The 20,142-nt window shown below is 47.4% G+C and overlaps 1 protein-coding gene across 4 annotated transcripts; it reads right to left on the bottom strand.

Annotated features, from left to right (window-relative positions):
• Window positions 1-159: 159 nt before the first annotated feature.
• MAP4K1 (mitogen-activated protein kinase kinase kinase kinase 1) lies at window positions 160-20,075 on the bottom strand. Of its 4 annotated transcripts, none has more exons than XM_074277613.1 (31): window positions 18,945-20,075; window positions 17,861-17,918; window positions 17,684-17,774; window positions 17,073-17,137; window positions 16,565-16,620; window positions 15,384-15,431; window positions 15,192-15,234; window positions 15,027-15,099; window positions 14,673-14,804; window positions 14,244-14,306; window positions 14,014-14,095; window positions 11,975-12,091; window positions 6,491-6,569; window positions 5,934-5,992; window positions 5,543-5,598; window positions 5,234-5,278; window positions 5,064-5,106; window positions 4,635-4,788; window positions 3,909-3,988; window positions 3,670-3,754; window positions 3,327-3,403; window positions 3,177-3,237; window positions 2,910-3,018; window positions 2,766-2,824; window positions 2,305-2,408; window positions 1,861-2,032; window positions 1,562-1,627; window positions 825-914; window positions 669-739; window positions 389-444; window positions 160-302 (listed from the first exon to the last, which is right to left on the bottom strand). In XM_074277613.1, the coding sequence occupies exons 1-31, from the start codon at window positions 19,041-19,043 to the stop codon at window positions 233-235; spliced, it is 2,463 nt and encodes an 820-aa protein (XP_074133714.1). In that variant the 5' UTR covers window positions 19,044-20,075; the 3' UTR covers window positions 160-232. The 4 variants fall into 4 exon arrangements, with proteins under 4 accessions (XP_074133714.1, XP_074133715.1, XP_074133716.1 ...); XM_074277614.1 differs by having other exon boundaries at window positions 6,491-6,566; XM_074277615.1 differs by lacking the exon at window positions 1,562-1,627.
• Between the last annotated feature and the right edge of the window lie 67 nt (window positions 20,076-20,142).

The raw sequence follows: 20,142 nt of genomic DNA, 5'->3' as shown, positions 1-20,142 counted from the left end.
CTTCAAATTACAGATTTTGGAATCCTAGAATATAAAAACTAGAATCTCAGAAAGTCAAAATCCAGATTCTAAGGGCCCCAGGATGTAACCTCCTTGTGATGCAAGGAGGAGTCCTCGTGTTCATTTCTCCTGAGCAAATGAGCAGACATGACACGGGAGTGTGAAGGATCACATTTATATTATGTGTGTCTGGGGACAAAATTCTCAGTTTTGGGTCAGCCGGCTCCGGGCTTCACTCTTGAATGTAGAGGTTGCTAGGAGCATTGGGGTCATTGGCGGGGCGCGTCTCCACCACAACAGGCCTGGGGAAATTGGGGACACACATTAGGAATGTCCTCCCAGGACTTCCCTCCTCCCACCCTCCCTGTCTCAGATTCTCCCTTCTCACCTTGGAGACCCCAGCAGGCGAAAGGTAAGAGAAGGGTCTCTTAGTTCCTGCAGAAGCTGTGTAAGGAAATTGTTCAGATGCTACACAAAGTCCTTTAGACATCTTCTAGTCCAAACATTCCCCCCACCCCATTTCACAGATGGGAAAATGGAGACTAGATTGGGGAAGGCACGTGTCCAGGGTCAAAGAGCCTTCTTTGAGGAGGAAGCTGTTAGACTGGGAATGGGTGGGAATGCTGGACCTGGGGGAGGGGGAGATTATCAGGGCTCTGGGATCTCACCTGGTCAGAGCCTAGAGCCCACACTTGCACACCATGCTTCCAGAAGACCTGGATGCGGCCACCGACCAGGGCTGGAGAAGGAAGGGGGAAGGGTTAGCGCCCAGCAAGGGGCATTGGCTCCCAGGAAGCCACCTCTCTGTAAATCCCCTCACGTACCCACAGCCTCCACAGATTCGCTGAGTGGGAGTTCCGGGGCCCTGAGCCCCCGCACGGGGGACCCCTCCCTAGTCACCAGCTTCAGACTCCCTTCGGGGAGAAGAGAGAAAACGGTCATCGGCCGGGATTGGAAAGAACGGGTGCTTGGGGGGAGGAGTGGAGGGGAGCACTTTTGGGGAGCTGGGGGTGATGAGGTTCCGGGCTTTTTTCAGGTCAATGCTGGGAGACTCAGAGAACAGAGTCTTTGGGAGAAGGTCAGGGGCAATTAGGTGATTTAGAGAGGGGCTTCTTGAACTTTCCACTCACCACCCTTTCTGTCTGAAAAGTTTTTACATGACCCAGGGGTACATAGGTATATAAAACGGGCATAGAACTCAAACATTTCTGATAATAAATCATAATTTCACTCCCCCCACTGTATGGGGTCATGACCCAGTTTAAATCTAGGGATTTAAGGATCCAGGGAATGCAGGATGTTGGGGTCTCCAGGTCTGGAAGCTCTCAAAGGGCTGGAGACATTTTAGAAGATTGTGCAGGGGTCGGGAGCAATCCAAGGTCCCCAGAAGGAGGCAGGAAGGGTCTGGGAGTGACCCGGGGCCCTGGCTTTCTTAGGGGTTCGAGTGTAGGAACTGATCTTGAAGGGTCCAAGAAGAAATTAGTCTGGAGTTTAAAGGGGGAAACGCCCCCGTTCTCAGTGAATTGTAGGGAAGGAGGAATCCCGAGGGGGCCCCATTAACCATTTAGCAGCACCAGGACCAAGTCGTCGGCCAGCTGGGTCACCTGCACCGGACCCTCGCTCTGTACTGGAGACGGGGATGAAAGAAGGGTCTCAGATACCAGCAGGCTCCGCCCCTACTCCGAGGCCCCGCCCTCCCTCAAACCCCACCTCTTCTTCAAGTCCCCATCCATTTCCTAAGACCCACCTCCCCCCCCCTTCTCTGAAGCCCCGCCCATTCCCCAAGACCCCACCCTCTTTCCAGTCCCCTCCCTTCTAGGTCCCGCCCCCTTTACAGAGGCCGCATTTTCTGGCTCTTACAGCCTCCCGTGGTCCCAAACCAGCTGGAGAGGGGGCCGAGTCGGACGTTATGAAAGCGCACGGATCCCGCAGGCCCGGGGCTCACGCCCACGCACACGGCCGGGAGCTCAGGCCCAGGAGCCGCCAGGAGGGAGAACACTCGGAGCGGGGACGGCAGCGGGAAGGGCACTTGCTGCATTTAAAGAGGGAGAGGGGCGTGGCTTCCAGCCATAGACCAATAGAAACGCGCATCTGAGATGGGGCGGGACTACGGGGAGACTGGGGGCGGGGAGAACCTCCCCCGGGGCGGGGGACTAGAGCTCCATAGGGGCGTGGAGTTCGGGGGGCGTGTCTTAGGCGGCAGTGGGCGGGACTCACGGAGCCCTGGGTTTACCCACGAGCCCCTCGTTCAGTCCGGGAGTAGGGGGCGTGTCCCGGGGCTCCCTCCCCTCTCGGCCTAGGTACCCTGATGAGCATGAACTTCTCCATGGGAGGATACCACTGGAGCAGGATCGCCGCAGCCTCCATCGCGGCGCACAGATACGGGCCCCCGGAACTGGGGCTCTCCGCTGCAAAGTGGGGCGCCGGGTCACGCCCTGATCCGACCCCGGCCACCCGTGACACTGCGGCCCATCCCCCACTCACCCGAGACCCTCCTCCGGCCGGGACCCCCCCTTACTCATCCGCGTTCGCCCCACACACATCCCGCCTCTTCCCGCTGTCAACTCTCTTGGAAACCCTCCCTTCCCCTCCCCCCCCCCCCCCCCGGGCCCCACAACTCCAAATCATCCCAGCCCCCCCTCCGTGGCCTCCGCCCCAGCCCAAGCCTGCCCTCCATTCACGCCCGGGCCCCCCTCCCTGGGGCTGGGATCTCCCCCTCAATGAGCAGCCCAAGAAGCTTCCCGAAGCTTCTGGAGCCCACTCACCCACACAGCAGGCGCGGCAACCCCGAGTGTCCTGGATCTTGGTGGACACGGCGTTCTTCCTGAGGAGGCAGGGGGGAGGGTGAGACTGGGGGAGTCTCCTGGGAGGAGAGGGGCTTCAGAGAGGGACAGGGGGGAGGAGAAGACCTGGGCAGCAGCCGGTGGGGAGTGATGTGGGCCATGGGGCCCCCGGTCTTTGTCTCCTTCCGGTCCAGCAGTCCCAAGAGGCTGTGGGAGTACAGCTGGGGGGTCTTTCCTGGGAGAGAAGACCAAGTCAGGGCCTGGAGGATGCCCACTCCGTCAGGTCCCTCCAGGGGTCCCTTCATTCTCCCCGCTTCCTTTCAGGCCTCCATCTCTGACATATCTCCCAGACCTGCGCCCCCACCGCAGCCCCGCCCCCCTCCCCAGACAGACCTGACAGAGACATCAGGACGTTGTTGATACAGTAAACCCAGGTTGTCCGGCCAGGGAAAAGCTGAGAGAAAGGAGGGAAAGAGGAGAAGGGTCTTTAATGTTTCCTTAGCCCATCCATCGTCCTTCTTCCCAGGAGCCTCCCCTGCTCACCATCTCCAGCGTGGCCTCCTGGTCATTTCTGTTCAGGATGAAGATCCCCTCCTCAGCCCCCAAGAGCAAGTGCTGGTCTGATCAAGCAGAAAAAAGGACAGGCCGAGCCCCCCCCATCTTCAGGCCTCTAATAACCGTCCCCATCCAGCCCCACCCTCATTCTCTGTGTGGCCTTAAGCAAGTGCCTTCCCCTCCAGGCCTCCCTTTTCCCATCAGTAGTTTGCTCTAACAGGTGTGCAAGGGTGCTTCCCGGTGCTGACATCGTGATCCCGACAGATCCAGAATCCTCTTCCCCTGCCCACTGCCAAATCCTCTGCCCTCCAGCCCCACCCCGTACCCTCACCCTTGGTTGTGGGGTGTGTCCAGGCAGCAGTGCTACTGGTGTGGAGGGGACAGCCATTAAACACTTTTACCAGGAGAGCACAGTCCTAGGCACAGTGAAGAGGCAGTCCAGTCAGGAGGACCGTGGGAAGTGAAGAACAGGAAACCCCTCCTCCCACTACCCCTAAATGCGCAATAGGATTGAGGGCACACATTTCCAGTTCCCTCCTCCCCTAAGCCATGGGTTTCAGGGGTCCTCACCTTTTTCCTTTTCTCTTTCTTGGGGGGTAAAATAGGGGGCTGCTTGGACCCTGAGAGGGATGGACTCCAGAGAGAGGGGTCTGAAAAGATAATAATCACTGGTATCTGTGCAGTACTTTCAGGGCTGAAAAAGGTTTGCATATGTCATTTTGTAATACAAATACCAGCTTAAAATAACACTTTAAAGGTCAGGAAAGTGCTTTACATGTGCTACCTCATTTTGCTCAATCAGCAAACATTTATTAAGCCCACATTCCATGTCAGACACGGGGACAGGAAGAAAAAAAAGAGAAACAGTTCCTGGCACTTTCTAGCAGGGGCAAAGGAAGCTTTGCCATGTAGGAAAAGTAAAGGATAATTTGGCAGGGGAGAGACAAGCCGGAGAAAGTTGTGCCTGAGCTGACCTTTAAATGCAAGTGGGAAGTTTAAATGAGGAAGTGCTCTGTGTGTGTGTGTGTGTGTGTGTGTGTGTGTGTGTGTGTGTGTGTCTATTCCAGTACTGGGGATGGGGTGGGAGGAAGATTGTGTTAAAGTGTACACAAGTGATGGTGGTACATGGGCCAGTTCGGCTGGTCTACAGAGAACATCGGTAGAATAAGCCTAGAAAAGTAGGCCGAGGCAGGGGAGGGCTTTAAAGGTCAAAGGTATCTGGCCTTTGGTTCTAGAAGTTATAGGCCCCCAAGTATTTAGACTCCCCCAATTTAATGTCCACTTGACCCCAGTTACCTGACCGGGCAGAGAGGTGGGGACTTCTGGGGGCCACAGGGGGCCCTGGCCGAGGTGTACGGGGAGGAGGCCCACTGGAGCATCTAACCAAGACACCGGGGCTCAGCCGCCCATCATCCCCAGGACCCTCATCCGATGGAGTCCGGAGCTTGGACTGCAAGGAGAAGCAGGAGGGCACACTAGTAAAACATGCCTAGAATTCTCTTGCTTTTTCCTTCCCATTCTCTAACCTGGACAGTGTACCAGAGGGAAACCGAGTCAAGTTCTCAATCGTGGAGAGATCTCAATATCTACTGGAAAAGCCCATCAGCCTGAGTCCCAGTCCCCAAAGGACCCCATTATATCAGTCACCCATCCCTGATTTTAATAAATTGATCCCTAGGCCCTGCAGACCCTGGAAGCAGCCCACGGGAGTCCCCATGGTCTCACCTTGGGAGGTAACGGAGGAGGGACATCCACTGCAGGGGCCGGGCTGCAAGAGGAAATTAGGGTGAGGTTGATTGATTTTGGGGGGCTCAGGGAATTGAGAACTGAGAGATTGGGAGTGTTGGAGTCTGGGATATCAGGGAGGGTGCCTAACAGGGCTGGGGGTGGCTCACATGTCCACATCATCATAATCGTTTTCTGAGTCATCAGACTGTTCCCTGAAAAGAAAGGAGCAAAGGCTGAATCTCCCAGAAATTCTCTGATGCCATCCTTCTCAGTCCCAGCCTCTCTTTGCCTTTTGACCAGTCCCTCCCAGGCTCTCCAAGTTCTTTGTCCATCCCCCGGCCCATCTCTTGTTCTCTGTCTCTTTTTGTTTCTTCAAGTCTCTTTGTCATCTCCCCCCGCCCCAACCCTCCATCTCTTCTGGCTCCTCCAAGTCTCCCTCCCTCCATGAATCTGTCATTACTGGTAGGCTTCCTCACCTGTTGCTCCTAGGGATAGTGTCCCAACTCCTAAGGTCAGGGGCCTGGCCAGAAGCCTGGGAGAGGAAGAAAGATGGATTTTTTCCCCTGTAGACTGTAAGCCCTTTGAGAACAGGACACAATTGTTTCCCTTTACCTAAAAATCCCCACCTAACACAATGCCTGAGCAAATAATAATAAATAATAAGCAATTCGCTGCTTTTTTGAATGATTGATTAATTGAGGAAAAGGGAGATTAGTGGAAGAAGATGAAGATCTTCCCGAGAGAAGAGTGAGAAAGAAAGGAAAGAAATCTTGAAGAGAGGGTTTTGGGGAAGTTAGAAGTTTAGTGGTCGAGAAGGGAGTCAGAGAAGGAGAAATGGAGGGCAGCAGGGGGAGAAGGCATCCTCACATTGTCAGTTTGAGATCCAAGTTTCTTTGAACATAGTGGTCTGAACTTCATGTGCTGGCCTGGAAAGAGAGTGAAGAAGTTAAGAGGGAGTGAGTAGACCCTCAGGAAGTTAGAATGAAATGGGGGGCAGAGTGGGCCTGGGATCCTGGCTACCTATTTTGGGGTTTCGGGCTGGGAGTAGTGTTGTGGCAAGACATGGCTTAGGGCAGGGGTTCTCAAACTATGGGCCAGATGCGACCCGCTGAGGATGTTTCTGCGGCCTGCCGGGTTATGGCAAATGGGCTGAGGGGCAGAGACAGAGTGTGAGCTTTTGTTTTTACTATAGTCCGGCCCTCCAACAGTCTGAGGGACAGTGAACTGGCCCCCTATTTAAAAATTTAGCTTAGGGTGTCAGAGCTGTGGTTTCTAGGTTTCAGGTAGAAGGGACGAGAATTTGGGGGTTAGATAAAAAATAATTTGGGGAATTCGACTCTGGTTCTGGAGTTACTGGGAGTCAGATTTTGAGCATCTCCAGATTTAGTAAAGGAAGTTAAGCTTTAGGGATTCTGTATACTCACAACCAGAGTCCAAGCTGGGTATGGTTAAGGATCCAGGTCGGTGAGTGGAGTGGATCCTCCGAGGAATGGCAGGAGGCTGCTGTGTAGAGAAGAACAAGGTGGGGGGACGGGAGTCAATGCTCCTCAAGCCAATCAAGAAGCCCCAAGATGGCCACTGAGGTGAGGTCATGGCCATGAGACCACTAAGGCGGCTACTAATCCTAACCTTCGTAGATATTTGTCCTTTATGGATATATCCAGGACAGAAGACAACTAGAGGAGGGGAAAACAAAGATCTGGAATGAGACAGGACACAAATGCTCTCACAGTGAAAGAACAATGAGTTGGAAATTAGGTCATAAAAAGAAAGAGCCAAACAGGAGAAAATAGACCTGGAAGGATCTTTGAACACTGTCTACTCCCACTTTTTTTTTTTTTTTTCCTGAGGCTGGGGTTAAGTGACTTGCCCAGGGTCACACAGCTAGGAAGTGTTAAGTGTTTGAGACCAGATTTGGACTCGGGTTCTCCTGAATTCAAGGCTGGTGCTCTATCCACTGTGCCACCTAGCTGCCCCCCCACTTCTTTTTACAGAAAGGAAAATCGAATCCCTGAATCCCTGACTTACTCAAGGTCACAGCTAATAAGTAGCAAAGCTGAGGCCTGAACCCACTATTTTTAATTCTAGAATACAATTTCCACTATATCTGAGTTCAAGTGCTCTATTTCACATTTGCTATTTGTGTGAACACGGTCAAGTCACCTCCCCCTTTCTGAGTTTTCCACTTGAAAAATGGGGATAATTTTTTGCAACTGTGGAGAGAGGGGACATTCTTAACCAGTCATGACCTTGAGAAAATGAATGACTAATTAAATGAATCTGATGACTTAAAAATAAGAATCTTTTGCCAAATGAAAATCAATGAATACAAAACAAGAAAAGAAACCACTCAAGAATTATTCTTGTTCGAGTTAAATATTTCTGACAAAAATCTGATATAAATGCGTCAGTATCTTCTAGATTTTGGATAAGAGTAAATGTCATTCTCCCACAGATAAGTGATCAAAAAATATGTAAAGGAAGTTCCTGAAATAAGAAATACAAATTTTCAACAATCATATCTTTAAAAATTCACAATCCCTAATAATTAATGAAATACAAATTAAAACAATTATTTGATTCTATCTGACCCCCTTACAATTGGCAAAAATAATAAAAGATGACATGATTTGATTCTGGTGAGGATGTAGTTAAATTACTCTGTGTTATTAATTCAGTCCTGAATCAATTCAACTTTTTTTGGAAAGCAATATAGAATTATACAAATGAATTATAAAAATGTCAGTAGTCTTTGACTCTGGTCAACAAAGAGCTAATGGGAGTACAGCCAAGATAGTAGAGAAAAGGGACTCACTTAAACTCTTTCAAATTCTATTGCAACCAGTGTTAAAATATTGCCTCAAAATTAATTTTGGAATAGCTGAACCAACAGAATGATAAGGTGTAACAATTTTCCAGCCCAGAAAAACTTAAAAGGTCAACAGAAAAGGTCTGTTTCACTATTGTGAGCATTAGTACCATCCACACCAGCATAGGCTGAACCCCACAAGCAAACAGCATTTGGGACAACTGAATCAGAAGCAGTGGATTTGGGAGCTAAGTCCACAAAAGGTAAGGGAGTCAGACAACTGGTCAGAAGGAGACTACAAAGGATCCTTTGCTAGCCTTGGAAACAAGATTCTGTTGTATTACCCATACATAGTTCTTGGTCATAGTCCCAGGGTATGGGGGAGTACTACTAGCAGGAATGAAGATGGGTCATAGTTCCAGGATGGAAAAGAATGCTTTTGGTTGCTCACCAACCAGAACACAGGCCAGAAAGCAGTCAACTGAGAATTTACAGACCCTGAAAATTACCTTTGAAAACAGCAACATGAAAAATCTAAAGCTTAATAGACATGTTAATTTTAACATAAAATTTAAAAATCAAGAAATAGGCTGAAAAATGACTAAACAATACCAAAAAAAGAACCTGAGCACAGAAGTGACTATAGTGACAGGGAAAATCAAAATGCAAAATCAGAAGAAGACAATGATATCAACATAGCAAAGCCTCAAAGAATATTGTGAATTGGTCTTATGGTCAAAATTATTTTCTGGAAGTATTCAAAAAGGATTTTAAAAATCAAATAAGAGAAGCAGAGTAAAAATTGGGAAAAGAAATGAGAGCAATGCAAGAAATTCATGAAAAAAGAATCAACAGTTTGGTAAAGGAAAATATTGCTGAAAATAACACCTTAAAAAAACAGAATAGACTAAATGGTAAAAAGAGCCACAAAAATCCATTGAAGAAAATAACTCATTAAAAAGCAGAATTGGCCAAATGGCCAAGTACAAAAGATCACTGAAAAAATTAATTCCTTAAAAAGTAGAATTAGACAAGTGACAGCTAATGACTCCATGATACATCAAGAAACAATCAAATCAAATCAAAAGAATTTTTTTAAATAGAAAAAAAAGTGAAATATTTTATTGGAAAAAAAACTGATCTGGAAAATGGACTAAGGGGAGTTAAAAATTATTGGACCACCTGAAAGCCATGATTTAAAAAAAAAAAAAAAAAAAAAAAAAAAAAAAGAGCTTAGATATCATGTTTCAAGAAATTATCAAGGACAACTACTCTGATATTTTAGAACTAAAGGATACAACAGAAATGGAAAGTATCCACCAATCATTTCCTAGAAGAAATCCCCAACAAAAACTCCCAGGAATATTATAGCCAAATTCCAGAGTTCCTAAGTCAAAGAGAAAATATTGCAGAGAGACAGAAAGAAACAATTCAAATATCATAAAGCCACAGAAGGGATAACACAAGATTTAGCAGCTTCTAATTAAAGGATCAGAAGGCTTATAATATGATACTCCAGAATGCAAAAGAGCTACGATTACAACCAAGAACCATTGCCCAACAAAAATGAATATTAATTCTTCAGGTGGGGAAATGGATATTTCATTCAATATGTAAATATTTCAAGTATTCCTAATGAAAAGACCAGAGCTGAAAAGGAAATCTGACTTTCAAATAAAGACTCAAGAGAAGCATAAAAAAATAAACATGAAAGAGATAAAGGATTCATTAAGGCTAAACTGTTTACATTTTTACATGAAAAGATGATACTTTTAACTCCCAAGAACTTTATTATTATTAGGGCAGTTAAAAGGAGAGTCTAAGTTGACTATGATAAGATGATAACCAAAAAAATAAAATTAAGGAATGAGAAAGACAGATGCATTGAAAGGAGAAGGAAGAGACAGAATGAAGTAAATTTTCTCACATAGAAGAGAGTCTTAAAAAGAACTTTTATGTTGGGAGGGAAGATCAGGAGAGGGGAGTGGTGAGCAAGGCTTGAATCTTACTCTCATTGGAATTAAGTCAAAGAGGAGGGAATAACATGCATAGTCAGTTGTGTATAAAAATCTACCTTTGCCTACATGGAAGATGAAGAAGAGGGGAAATAAGAGAAAAGAGTAGGATTTTGAAAAGAAAAGACAGGGGTAGCTAGATGGCACAGTGGATAAAACACTGGCTCTGAAGTCAGTTGGATCTGAATACAAATCCAGACTCAAACACTTAACACTTCTTAGATGTGTGGTCCTGGGTAAGGCAATTAACCCCAATTGCCTCACCAAAAAAATAAAAGAAAAAGGAAGGACAGATTGGGGAAGGCAATAGTCAGAAACCAAACACTTTTGAAGGGAGAAAGAATAAAAGGAGAGAGAAGGATAAACAAGGGAGAAAAGTAAGCTGAAGGGAAATAACATTATCTTAATAAACTCATCTACTAAACAGAAGTATAGCAGAATGGATAAAGTAATTTGGACATAAAGAGTGACACCATAAGCAAATCTGGGAAACTTGGAATAGTTTATTTATCAGATCTATAAATAAGGGAAGAATTTATGACCAAATAAGAGAGAGAGAACATTATAGGATGTAAAATGGATAGTTTTGATTACATTAAACTGGAAAGGTCTTGTACAAACAAAATCAATGTAGCCAAGATTAGAATAAAAGCAGAAAACTGCAGGGGTCAGGAGGAAGGAGCAGGATTTCCAACAATCTTCTCGGACAAAGGCCTCATTTCTCAAATACGTAGAGAACTGAGTCAAATTTATAAGATTACAAGTCACTCCCCAATGATAAATGATCAAAGGATATGAACAGGAAGTTTTCAGACAAAGAATTCAAAGCTAAGTATAGTCATATGAAAAAAAAATGTTCTAAATCACTAATGATTAGAGAAATGCAAATTAAAGCAACTCTGAGGTACTACCTTCCACTTCTCAGATAAGCTGATAAAGAAAAGGAAAATGACAAATGCTCAATGGGATGTGGGAAGATTAAAACACTAGTGCATTATTGGTGGAGTTGGGTGCTGATCCAAACCATTTTGGACAACAATTTGGAACTACATCCAAAAAACTATACAACTGTGCATACCCTTTTACCCATACCTCAGGAAAAAAAATGAGAAGGACCTATATGCACAAAAATAATTATAGCAGTTCTTTTTGTGGCAGCAAAGAATTTGAAAATGAGGGGATACCAATAAATTGCAGAATGGCTAAGCAGGTTGTGATATATACTTGTGATGGAATACTATTGTGCTATAGGAAATGACAAGCAGGATGCTTTCAGAAAACCCTGGAAAGATCTGCATGAACTGATGCAAATCAAATAAGCAGTATCAGGAGAACATTGTATACAGCAACAGCAATATTGTAACAAAGAACAACTATAAAACACAGCTATTCTCATTAATACAGGGATCTAAGACAATTCCAAAGGATTTATAGGGGGAAATGCTATCCATCTCCAGAGAAAGAACTGATGTATTCTGAATGCAGATTGAAACATAATTTTTTAAAAGTTCTTTTTCTTGAATTTTTTGGGTCTTTTCTTTTACAATATGACTAACAGGGAAATTCATTTTGCATGACTGTACATGTCTAACCTATATTAAAATACTTGCTTTCACAATTAAAGCGAAGGTAAGGGAGAGAAGAAGGGAAAGAATTTAGAACTCACTCAATTAAAAAACACACACACACTTAAAAATTGTTTTTAACAACAACAAAGATCTGAGGTGGAAAAACTTATAAACACAAAAAGGTCTAGCAGCAGTCCATAAATATTCCTTTTTTAGCCCCACATCTCCACCTACTTGTAAGGTGTTCTGCTGACATCTCATACACATTAAAATTAAACCCATTATCTTCCCTACCCCAGTCCTCCCTCTCAAACAGACAAGGGCCTCCAAACTTTCTTCCTTTCTTCTTCCAAGGGCACCATCATCCTCCCAGCCACTAAGGCTCATCTTTAAGATATCTTTGATCTTTCCCTCTCTTTTCCCCTCACCCCAACCTCCAACTCCAGTTATCCCAGAATCTCAATCTCAGTGTTACAAAAGCAGCATCTCCCGAATGCCGCCTGGTGCTTTTCTTACCTCAGGTTCTTCTTCTTCACTTTCACCCCCCAAAGGGGTCTTTCCTGGGTTTCTCAGTTTCTCCAACAACTCCAGAGTCAAGCTCCGAGACAATCCTGGTTGGGACACCAACTGATGCTAAGGATGGAGGGAAAAGGTCAAAATTGAAACATGAAAAGAGGACTGAGAATGCTGGTGTGGGATTCTGTATATAGAAGTCTATGTAAGGAAAGGGGGGAAAGCAATCCCTCAGTTTTCCCCCACAGAGGTGGCTTGTCAGGGCATCATCGCTCACTGGGTATTAGAGAGGTCTTAGGGAAAGGTAATTGAGGGGGGAGAGTTCAGAAGCGTTGAAGAGGCTAATGGTTCCAGGTAGGAAGTTGGGAGACCGAAGGCTAAGAATTCTGGGGAAGGGGATTGCTTGAGAAGGCCACCAGAAGGGATTCTGGATATGGACTTCCCTGAAACCCAAGAGGGATCAATGATATTGTCCTAGGCTCTTCAGTTTGCCCCACATATCTAATCCACTGCCAGAGCTTGCCATGTGTATCCTCATAGCTCTCCAGTATATTCCCTTCCCTCCACTTATACAACCACCATCCGAAGGCAAGTATCACCCCACGCCCTCAAAAGACTTCCAATCCATTTCCCTGTACCAACTCTCTCCCCATTGCACTCCTTTCCACTCAGATGACAAGATGATTTTTTTTTTTTTTTTTTTTGGAGGCTGGGGTTAAGTGACTTGCCCAGGGTCACACAGCTAGGAATGTTAAGTGTCTGAGACCAGATTTGGACTCTGGTCCTTCTGAATTCAAGGCTGGTGCTCTATCCACTGCGCCACCTAGCTGCCCCTGATTTTTTTTTTCCTAAAGTACAAATCTCTGTCACGCTCCTACTTAGAAAATTTCAGTGGCTTGCCAACACCTCCAAAAGAAAATATCAAGTCCTCATAACCTGACCCCTGCCTACATTTCCAGAGCTCCTACACTTTACTCTGACTTTCTGAAGATGTTTGGGAAGAAATAAGCAATTTAGGATTTCTTTTATTTCTTGTCTCCCTCTCCCAAAGATATTTTACCCGAAGATTCTCTAAGAATCTTCTCCTTTTTTCTCTCTCTGCTTAAATACATATCAATGTGTAAAAACTAAGACTTCTCTGGCTTATAGTTTGACAAATAATGTCCTTGAATGTTGGCTGATTGTGGACTTTCTTGAATAATTAATATGATAACAATAAATATACAAATAATTGCTGAATAGAACAACAAATATAGAATTTCTGGTCTGGAATCTCTCTCCTCCCACAGGATTCTAGCACAGGCAGGGCCATCAGAAGCACCCCTAATGGTCATCCAGCTTCACTTGAAGACCATTCATGATGGCAAGCCATCTCACCTTTGGACAACTCTATTATGCCATTAGATGACTTGCCCAGGGTCACACAGCTAGGAAGTGTTAAATGTCTAAGATCAGATTTGAACTTGAGTCCTCCTAAATTCAAGGCTGGTGCTCTATCCACTGCGCCACCTAGCTGCCCCTGCCCTGTCCTTGGTCATCAACAATGTCTTCGTTGCTAAATTCCAATGCCCTTTTTCAGTCCTCATTTCTCATAACCTCTGCAATACTTGGGCACTCATGGATCCTCCCTTAGCATCATCTTGGTTCTTTCCTTGTGTCTCTGACTACTCAGTTTCAATCTCCTCATTTAGAGCATTAATCCCTTCCTACTCATAAAACAAGGCTGTACCCCAAGGCTCTGTGGTGGGTCCTCTCCTCTCCTTTCTCTGTACTATTCCTCTTGAGGGTCTCACCTCCAATCACACAGGCTCAATCATCCCCTAGAAATAGATGGATCCCAATATAGATTTTTAGATTTAATTTGACTCCTAAACTCCAGGCCTGCTTATATTTTGTAATATGGAAGCTGCCAATGGTCAGGGACAAATTTGAATCTTCAGCTTTGCTAAATTAAATCAAAATGAAACCTCCGACATCTACTACTGCTTCTTGTTTATCCTAGTTCAGGGCAATGGCCTGTGGGTACAGGGCACACATCTCACATTGAGCATCTTGGCAGCACTGGGCCGTTTCTTGGGATTCTTGGTGAGTGTGACCTTGACGAAGTTGTGGAAGGCAGCTGACCTGTAGGGGCAAAGGACAGAGACTGTGTGTGTCAAAGATGCTCTAGAAAGCAGAGAAATACCTTAGTTCTCAGGTTTCAGCTTGAAGTTTCCCCTACCCACCCCAGACCACCCGATACCCTCCCCCAGGCCCAGGGTCTCCCCCTCACCATCGTCCCTTCTCCTTCAGTCTGGGGGGCTGGTATCCACTCTTGGTCATGAGGAAAAGCACTCTAGGATAGATGAAAGGATAAGGGGAGTTCAGGACCCTACTACTGGATGTCTCCTTCCTCCACAACTTCCTCTGTTAGGGCCAGCAGGAGGGAAGAAGACAATCCAGAGATCAGGATAGGAGATCTGACCAGGCCAGGGGTCAGAAGAGTGAGGGGTTTCCTAGAGAGTTGGGGAAGGGATATTCTAAGAGTCAAAATGGGGGTCTCAGGAGCTGAAGACAGGTCACCTTGTCAGATGACAAGCATAGGACCTTTGAGAGACTTAGCATAAGGGCTCCCAGAGAATTTAAATCTCCCAAGAATTGGGATCAAGGATCTGGCTTCCAGGGGCTGAGCATGGTTATGTCTTGGGGCCAGGGGCCATACCTGAGGGGGTGCACATCAAACATAGGAGGCTGTAGTTCAGCCATTTCAATCGCTGTGATTCCCACAGACCAGATATCACAAAGCTCTGTGTAGCCTCCCTTGAACTCCACAGCAGCCACTTCGGGGGCCATCCTATGGGGCAAAGACACAAAGACTGTCACAGTAGAGAGAAGGCTGGGAAATATAGAGATAGATTTAAAGGCAAGAAGAGGGACTGAGAGAAGCAGAATTCGGTGGGACAGCCCAGGAACACAAAAGACCCAGGGAGGCTCAAAGCCAGATGTCTGCAGAATTCCCAGAGCCATCAGCCCTCACCATCCATCCCCCATCCCGATCTTGCCCCAGACTCCTTACCAGTACGGCGTTCCAATGAAGGAGAGTCGGCGAGCCAGGGTAGCCCCAATTTGAGCTGAGATGCCAAAGTCAGCTGGAGAAAAGGGAGTAACAGTAGGCTGAAGGACCTCTGCCTCTCCCGACCCTTTCCCCCTCTATCCCACGGGCTCTCCCAATTTTACTCACCAAGCTTAACCTCCCCATTGTCATTGATGAGAATATTTGCTCCCTGGATGGGGGTGGGGGGGCCACAGGAAAAAAAATCAAGACTCAATCAAGCAATAAACATTTATCAAATGCCTGTTTTGTGCTAAGGGCTAAATTCAACAGAGCCAATCTTCCTCTTTTCCCACCCTCATCTGCCCCCTGCCGAAGCACCTTGATGTCTCGATGAATCTTGCCCTGGTTGTGTAGGTAGGCCAGACCCTGGGGAAAACAAGGAGACAGGGAGAAAGAGAAGAGTTGGGGTTACCCAGAATCCCTTTCTCCGCAGCACCTTGTGGAGTATCAGGGAAAGTTTGTTTAGACTGGGGGTATTGTGAGATTTGGGGTGAGAGGGAAACGAGGTTGGATTGAGAGACGACAACTTGAGGGATTGGGAGCATGTTTTCGAGACATTCATTAAATTTCTACTTGGAACTAGGAACCAAGGCTACAAAGACAGAGTTAAGCGGTCCCCATTTCATGAAGTTGACATTGTCCTTGAGGGAAGGAGCAGCTACTCAGGTGGATAAATACCAATATACAGAATAGCCACAGGCCCAGGGGCTAAACCTGGTATAGGACCCCCCTGAAGAGGAAACTCTTTCCACCAGTGCAGTTGGTACCTTCTGTGTATCTCAGTCTTATGAAAGTTTGCTTGGACTAATATGAAAAGAGGTTTTACATGATTGCACGTATATAATAATATATAATATTACTGCACATAAATATTGCACATATATAATAATAATTATATATAACAATTATTATATATACTATATAATAATTATATATATATATATATATATATATATATATATATATATATATATATATATATATATAAAATTGAGAACATATTACTGGCATTCTCCATGAGTGGGGAGGGCCCAGAGACAGGGAAAGAATTCGGAACTTAAAAAAACTTTTAAATAGATGTTTAAAAAAAATTGTACAGGAAAACAATGGTTTGGACACGTATACATATATTGTATTTAATTTATACTTTAACATATTGAACATATATTGGTCAACCTGCCATCTGTGGGGGGGGAAGGAGGGGAAAAATTAGAACAAAAAGTTTGGCAATTGTCAATGCTGAAAAATTACTTATGCATATATCTGGTAAATAAAAAGCTATAATAAAAAATAATTAAAATTTTTTTTAATTTAAATTAAATATTTTTTAATTTAAATTTTACATTTTTAAATTTTAAATAAATTTGGAGCAATGAGAGGTTAAAGCTCTTGCAATGAATCCCCAGTACAATAAACGAGATACAAAATAAAAAACGAAGGGAGGGAAAGGGGAAGGAGAGGAGAGTGGGCAGGGGGCATTGGGAAAGTGGAATCCTCACCTGGAGTACCTCTCTGCAGATGTAGCCAATCTGAAGCTCAGAGAGCGGGCCAGTCACTGCAACAGACCCCACACCCCACCCCAGGGGTCAGGGGACTGAGTCACCATCACTCAGACAAGAGCAGAAGGAATGAGGAGAAAGGGATGGAGAAGGGGATGTTAGGGGTGGGGAGGGCAGGGTGCAGCCAACTTAATCAATCAATCAGTGAACATGTATTAATCACCTATTACATACCAGGCACTGAGTTAAGCACTAGGGATACAAAAAGAGGCAGTCCCTTCCCCTAAAGAGCTTACACTCTATGGAGGGAGACAACTGCAAACAAATCTATACAAAGCAAGTTCTTTGCAGGATAAAATAAGAGACAAGAGAAGATGCTGGAATGGAGGGAGTGGCGAGTAGGGAAGGCTTCCAGTAGAAAGTGGGATTTTAGTAGGGACTTAAAGCAAAGGTAATAGTCGGTTGCTTCTCCACTTGGGGAGGGCACCCCCCACTTCCGCCTCCTTACTGTGGTAAATGTCTTGAAGTGAGCCTGCGCCACAGAATTCCATGCAGATCCATAACTTTTGAAGCCTGGGGAGGAGGGAGAAGGGAAAGGGAAAAGAAGGAAGGACATGAGGGGTTTGGGGTGAAGGAAGGAATAGAATCAGCCAGAGTAAGCTCAGGCTCAGAGAGTTTAGGGAAGACCCCTAGATCCAGAGAAATGCTTCGGCTTCCCCAAGGTGAACTTATAACCACATTCTCCTGATCTAACTTTTCCCTCATCCTCCTAGGTATTAATACAATTATTACTGCCCTTTATTCACTCCACATACTAATCACTTCTCAACGAGGCAAATTTTATAGTTTAGCAGGTCAAGGGAATGACCTAGAGAAGCTCAGGCCCATGGGGGCCATGACTGGGGTGGGGGAGAGGCGACTGGAAAAACTGGGATAACAGGGCCACTTTCAGAGCCAGGGATCTGGTTTTGAGCACGTACAGATTCTGTTTGGGGATCCAGAGAGAGAGTATAGAAGTGGGGAACCGGTCTGGAGGTTAAAGAACTGGTCAGAATTAGTCTGAGGGTCATGAAATGGGGCAGAGTGTGGACAGCCAGCCTGAGGGGTCAGGGAGCTGACCAGAGGTAGCTGCCATGGTAGGCCACGATGTTGGGGTGCCGACAGGTCCGAACGATGAGGATTTCCCGATGCAGGGTGCTTAGGTCATCGTCTAAAGGGAGAGAAAGGGTCGGAGTGTGTGTCGAGACTGGTGTCCCAGGGACAAGGGTTGGGAGGGACGTCAAACCTCAAGCTCACCTGGCTCTATCTTCACCATTTTCAGAGCTGCCAGTTCCCCCTTCACCTTGTCCCGAGCCTGGGGAAGGGAGGCCGTAATGGAGAAGGCAGTGAGAGCAGGCGGTGTATTACCCAAAACAAATAAGCAAATGAGCAGTACAAATGTCCCCTCTTCCTGCTAACTCACGTGGGGTTCCCCCAGAAGCCCAACACCCCAGACAAAGTCTCGGGGTAGAGGGAGGGGAAGGAGAGAGCTGACTTCAGGGACCATGTACCCCAAGTCCTTTTGGAAACATGAATCCCTCCCCCCCATCTCCATCCCTCTCCCCAGTCTTGGCCATCCAACTTCAGAAAGAGAAAGAAGCAGTGAAAGGGAACTCCCTCCCTGCCCCAAAGCTCATTTCCATTTTTTACTTTTGAATGATCCTGGTTAAAGATAATCCATCTCTTTCTCTCTCCCTCTCACTTCCACTTTTAAAACTAGCTCTTCCCTCCGGGACTAGGAGGCCAAGCCTAATGTTCTTCCACCCAGAGGCCATCAGCAATTTTAAAATAAGTTCTTGGGAGTCGGGAGGAAACCTCTGGGGTGATGCTTCCTTCCCTCCATCCCCACCAACCAGAAGCCGACTTCAGAGGCCTCCATCACCTTCCCCAGCCTCTGGGCTGCTTCGCTCCGTGAGACACAATCCAGGATTCTGCCTCTGATCCCGGCCTGGTCCCCAGAGAGCTGAGTACAGGGTTCTGGGGAGGGGGGGAGGGCTAGGAGGGTGGGGGAGGGGGGCTGGAAGCAAGAAGATGAAGGACTTGGGGGGGAGACCTTAATTAGGGGGAAAGGCCATGGAGGGAGCGAGACGCTCGTTCTGGTTGGTGGGAAGGAGACGAAGGGCTCTGGAGAGAAGGGGAGACTGGGCAGGGGAGAGGGCACCTGGATGGACAGGGAGGGAGGGAGGTGGAAGCTCTTGGGGATGGAATTTGGGAGGAAAAGAAGGGCTTGAAGGAGGAGAGGAGACCCCGGGGAAGAGGAGCTGAGGGTCTGGAGAAGGGATGGAAGACCCGGGGAGAAGGGGCGAAGGACACAGGCCCTGAGGAAAGGAGGGGCCCTCACCTTGAACACCTCCCCATAGGTGCCGCCCCCCACCCTCTGCAGCAGTTCATAGTGGTCCAGAGGGTCCTTGGCGGCGATGTCCGGGTCTGCGCTGTCCATGCTGGGGATGGGGTGGGGGGAGGCCTGTGGGGAGGCGGAGGGCTGCCTCCTCCTGGAAGCCCTCCGTGAGAGAGAGCGCTCGGCTCAGAGACTATTAGCAGCGGCAGCAGCAGCCGTGGGAGGAGGGCAGGCAGCCCGCCAGCCGCGAGGGCCCCCACTCTCGCTTCCTGCCCAGGCCTCACCAGGGGCCCCTCCCTGCTCACTCCCCCCCTCCTGCAGAGGGAGAGCCAGGCCCGGGCTGACTTTGTGGCCTCAGGGGACCACAACCAAACTCGGGGTAAAGGAAGGGGCTCCTTTTTGTAAAGATAGAAAAATCTCTGATGTAAATGAGATGCAAATAAACGCTAATTGCCTTATCGGTCTGACGGGGCCTTCGCCCTTTCCCATGGAGGACGGAGAATAGGAGTGGACCCCAGCAGGTGGCTGAAGATGGGTTAGGGTGAAGGCGGACAAGGTGGGAAAGGAGGAGCCCTTGGAGAGCCCCAGCTCAACCTCTCCCCGCCTCCGGGCTCTGCGGAGCGGCCTGGAGCAGAAACGGGCCGGAGGGCCCCCCCTGGCTCGGTGCCCAGGACCTGGCACTTAGGAGGTGGTTAAAGATGCTACTGACGCGCCGACCCCGCGGTACCAGAGATGGAGACTCTCAGTGAGACACGACCAACCAAGCATTTATTAGGCACCTACTGTGTGCCCGCTGCTCCCCGGGGACCTCGCGGGGAGACCAGAGTGGGGGGGGGCGTCGGGTTTGCACCCCGTTCGGATTATTCGGGACTTTAGCACGCTCCCAGAGGCCCGGAGGGAGGGAGGGAGGGGAATTAAGTCGCTCATTTATTGACGGCCACCCTTCCCCCTCTCTCCGGAGAAAGAACGGTCTACTTCAGTCCAGGGGAAGAGGGACCTTCCTGGAAGCGGGGGCCGGGCGTCCAAGGGATAACCATGAGGGGAGACACTCAGGGGGGCGGGAACAGGCGGGAGATGGTGCTGGAGGCGCACTCCTGAAAGTCCCACGTGTGCTCAAAGTACGTGTGAATCCGGACCCCTGGGACGCTCGTGGGGGCTCAGACAAAGCCGCCTCCTGACACGTGACCGAGCCGGCGGGGAG

This window comes from Sminthopsis crassicaudata, chromosome X (assembly GCF_048593235.1).
Source record: "Sminthopsis crassicaudata isolate SCR6 chromosome X, ASM4859323v1, whole genome shotgun sequence".
Classification (NCBI taxonomy): domain Eukaryota; kingdom Metazoa; phylum Chordata; class Mammalia; order Dasyuromorphia; family Dasyuridae; genus Sminthopsis; species Sminthopsis crassicaudata.
The sequence above is the reverse complement of the archived record's forward strand: the minus strand, read 5'-3'. Positions and strand labels throughout refer to the sequence as shown.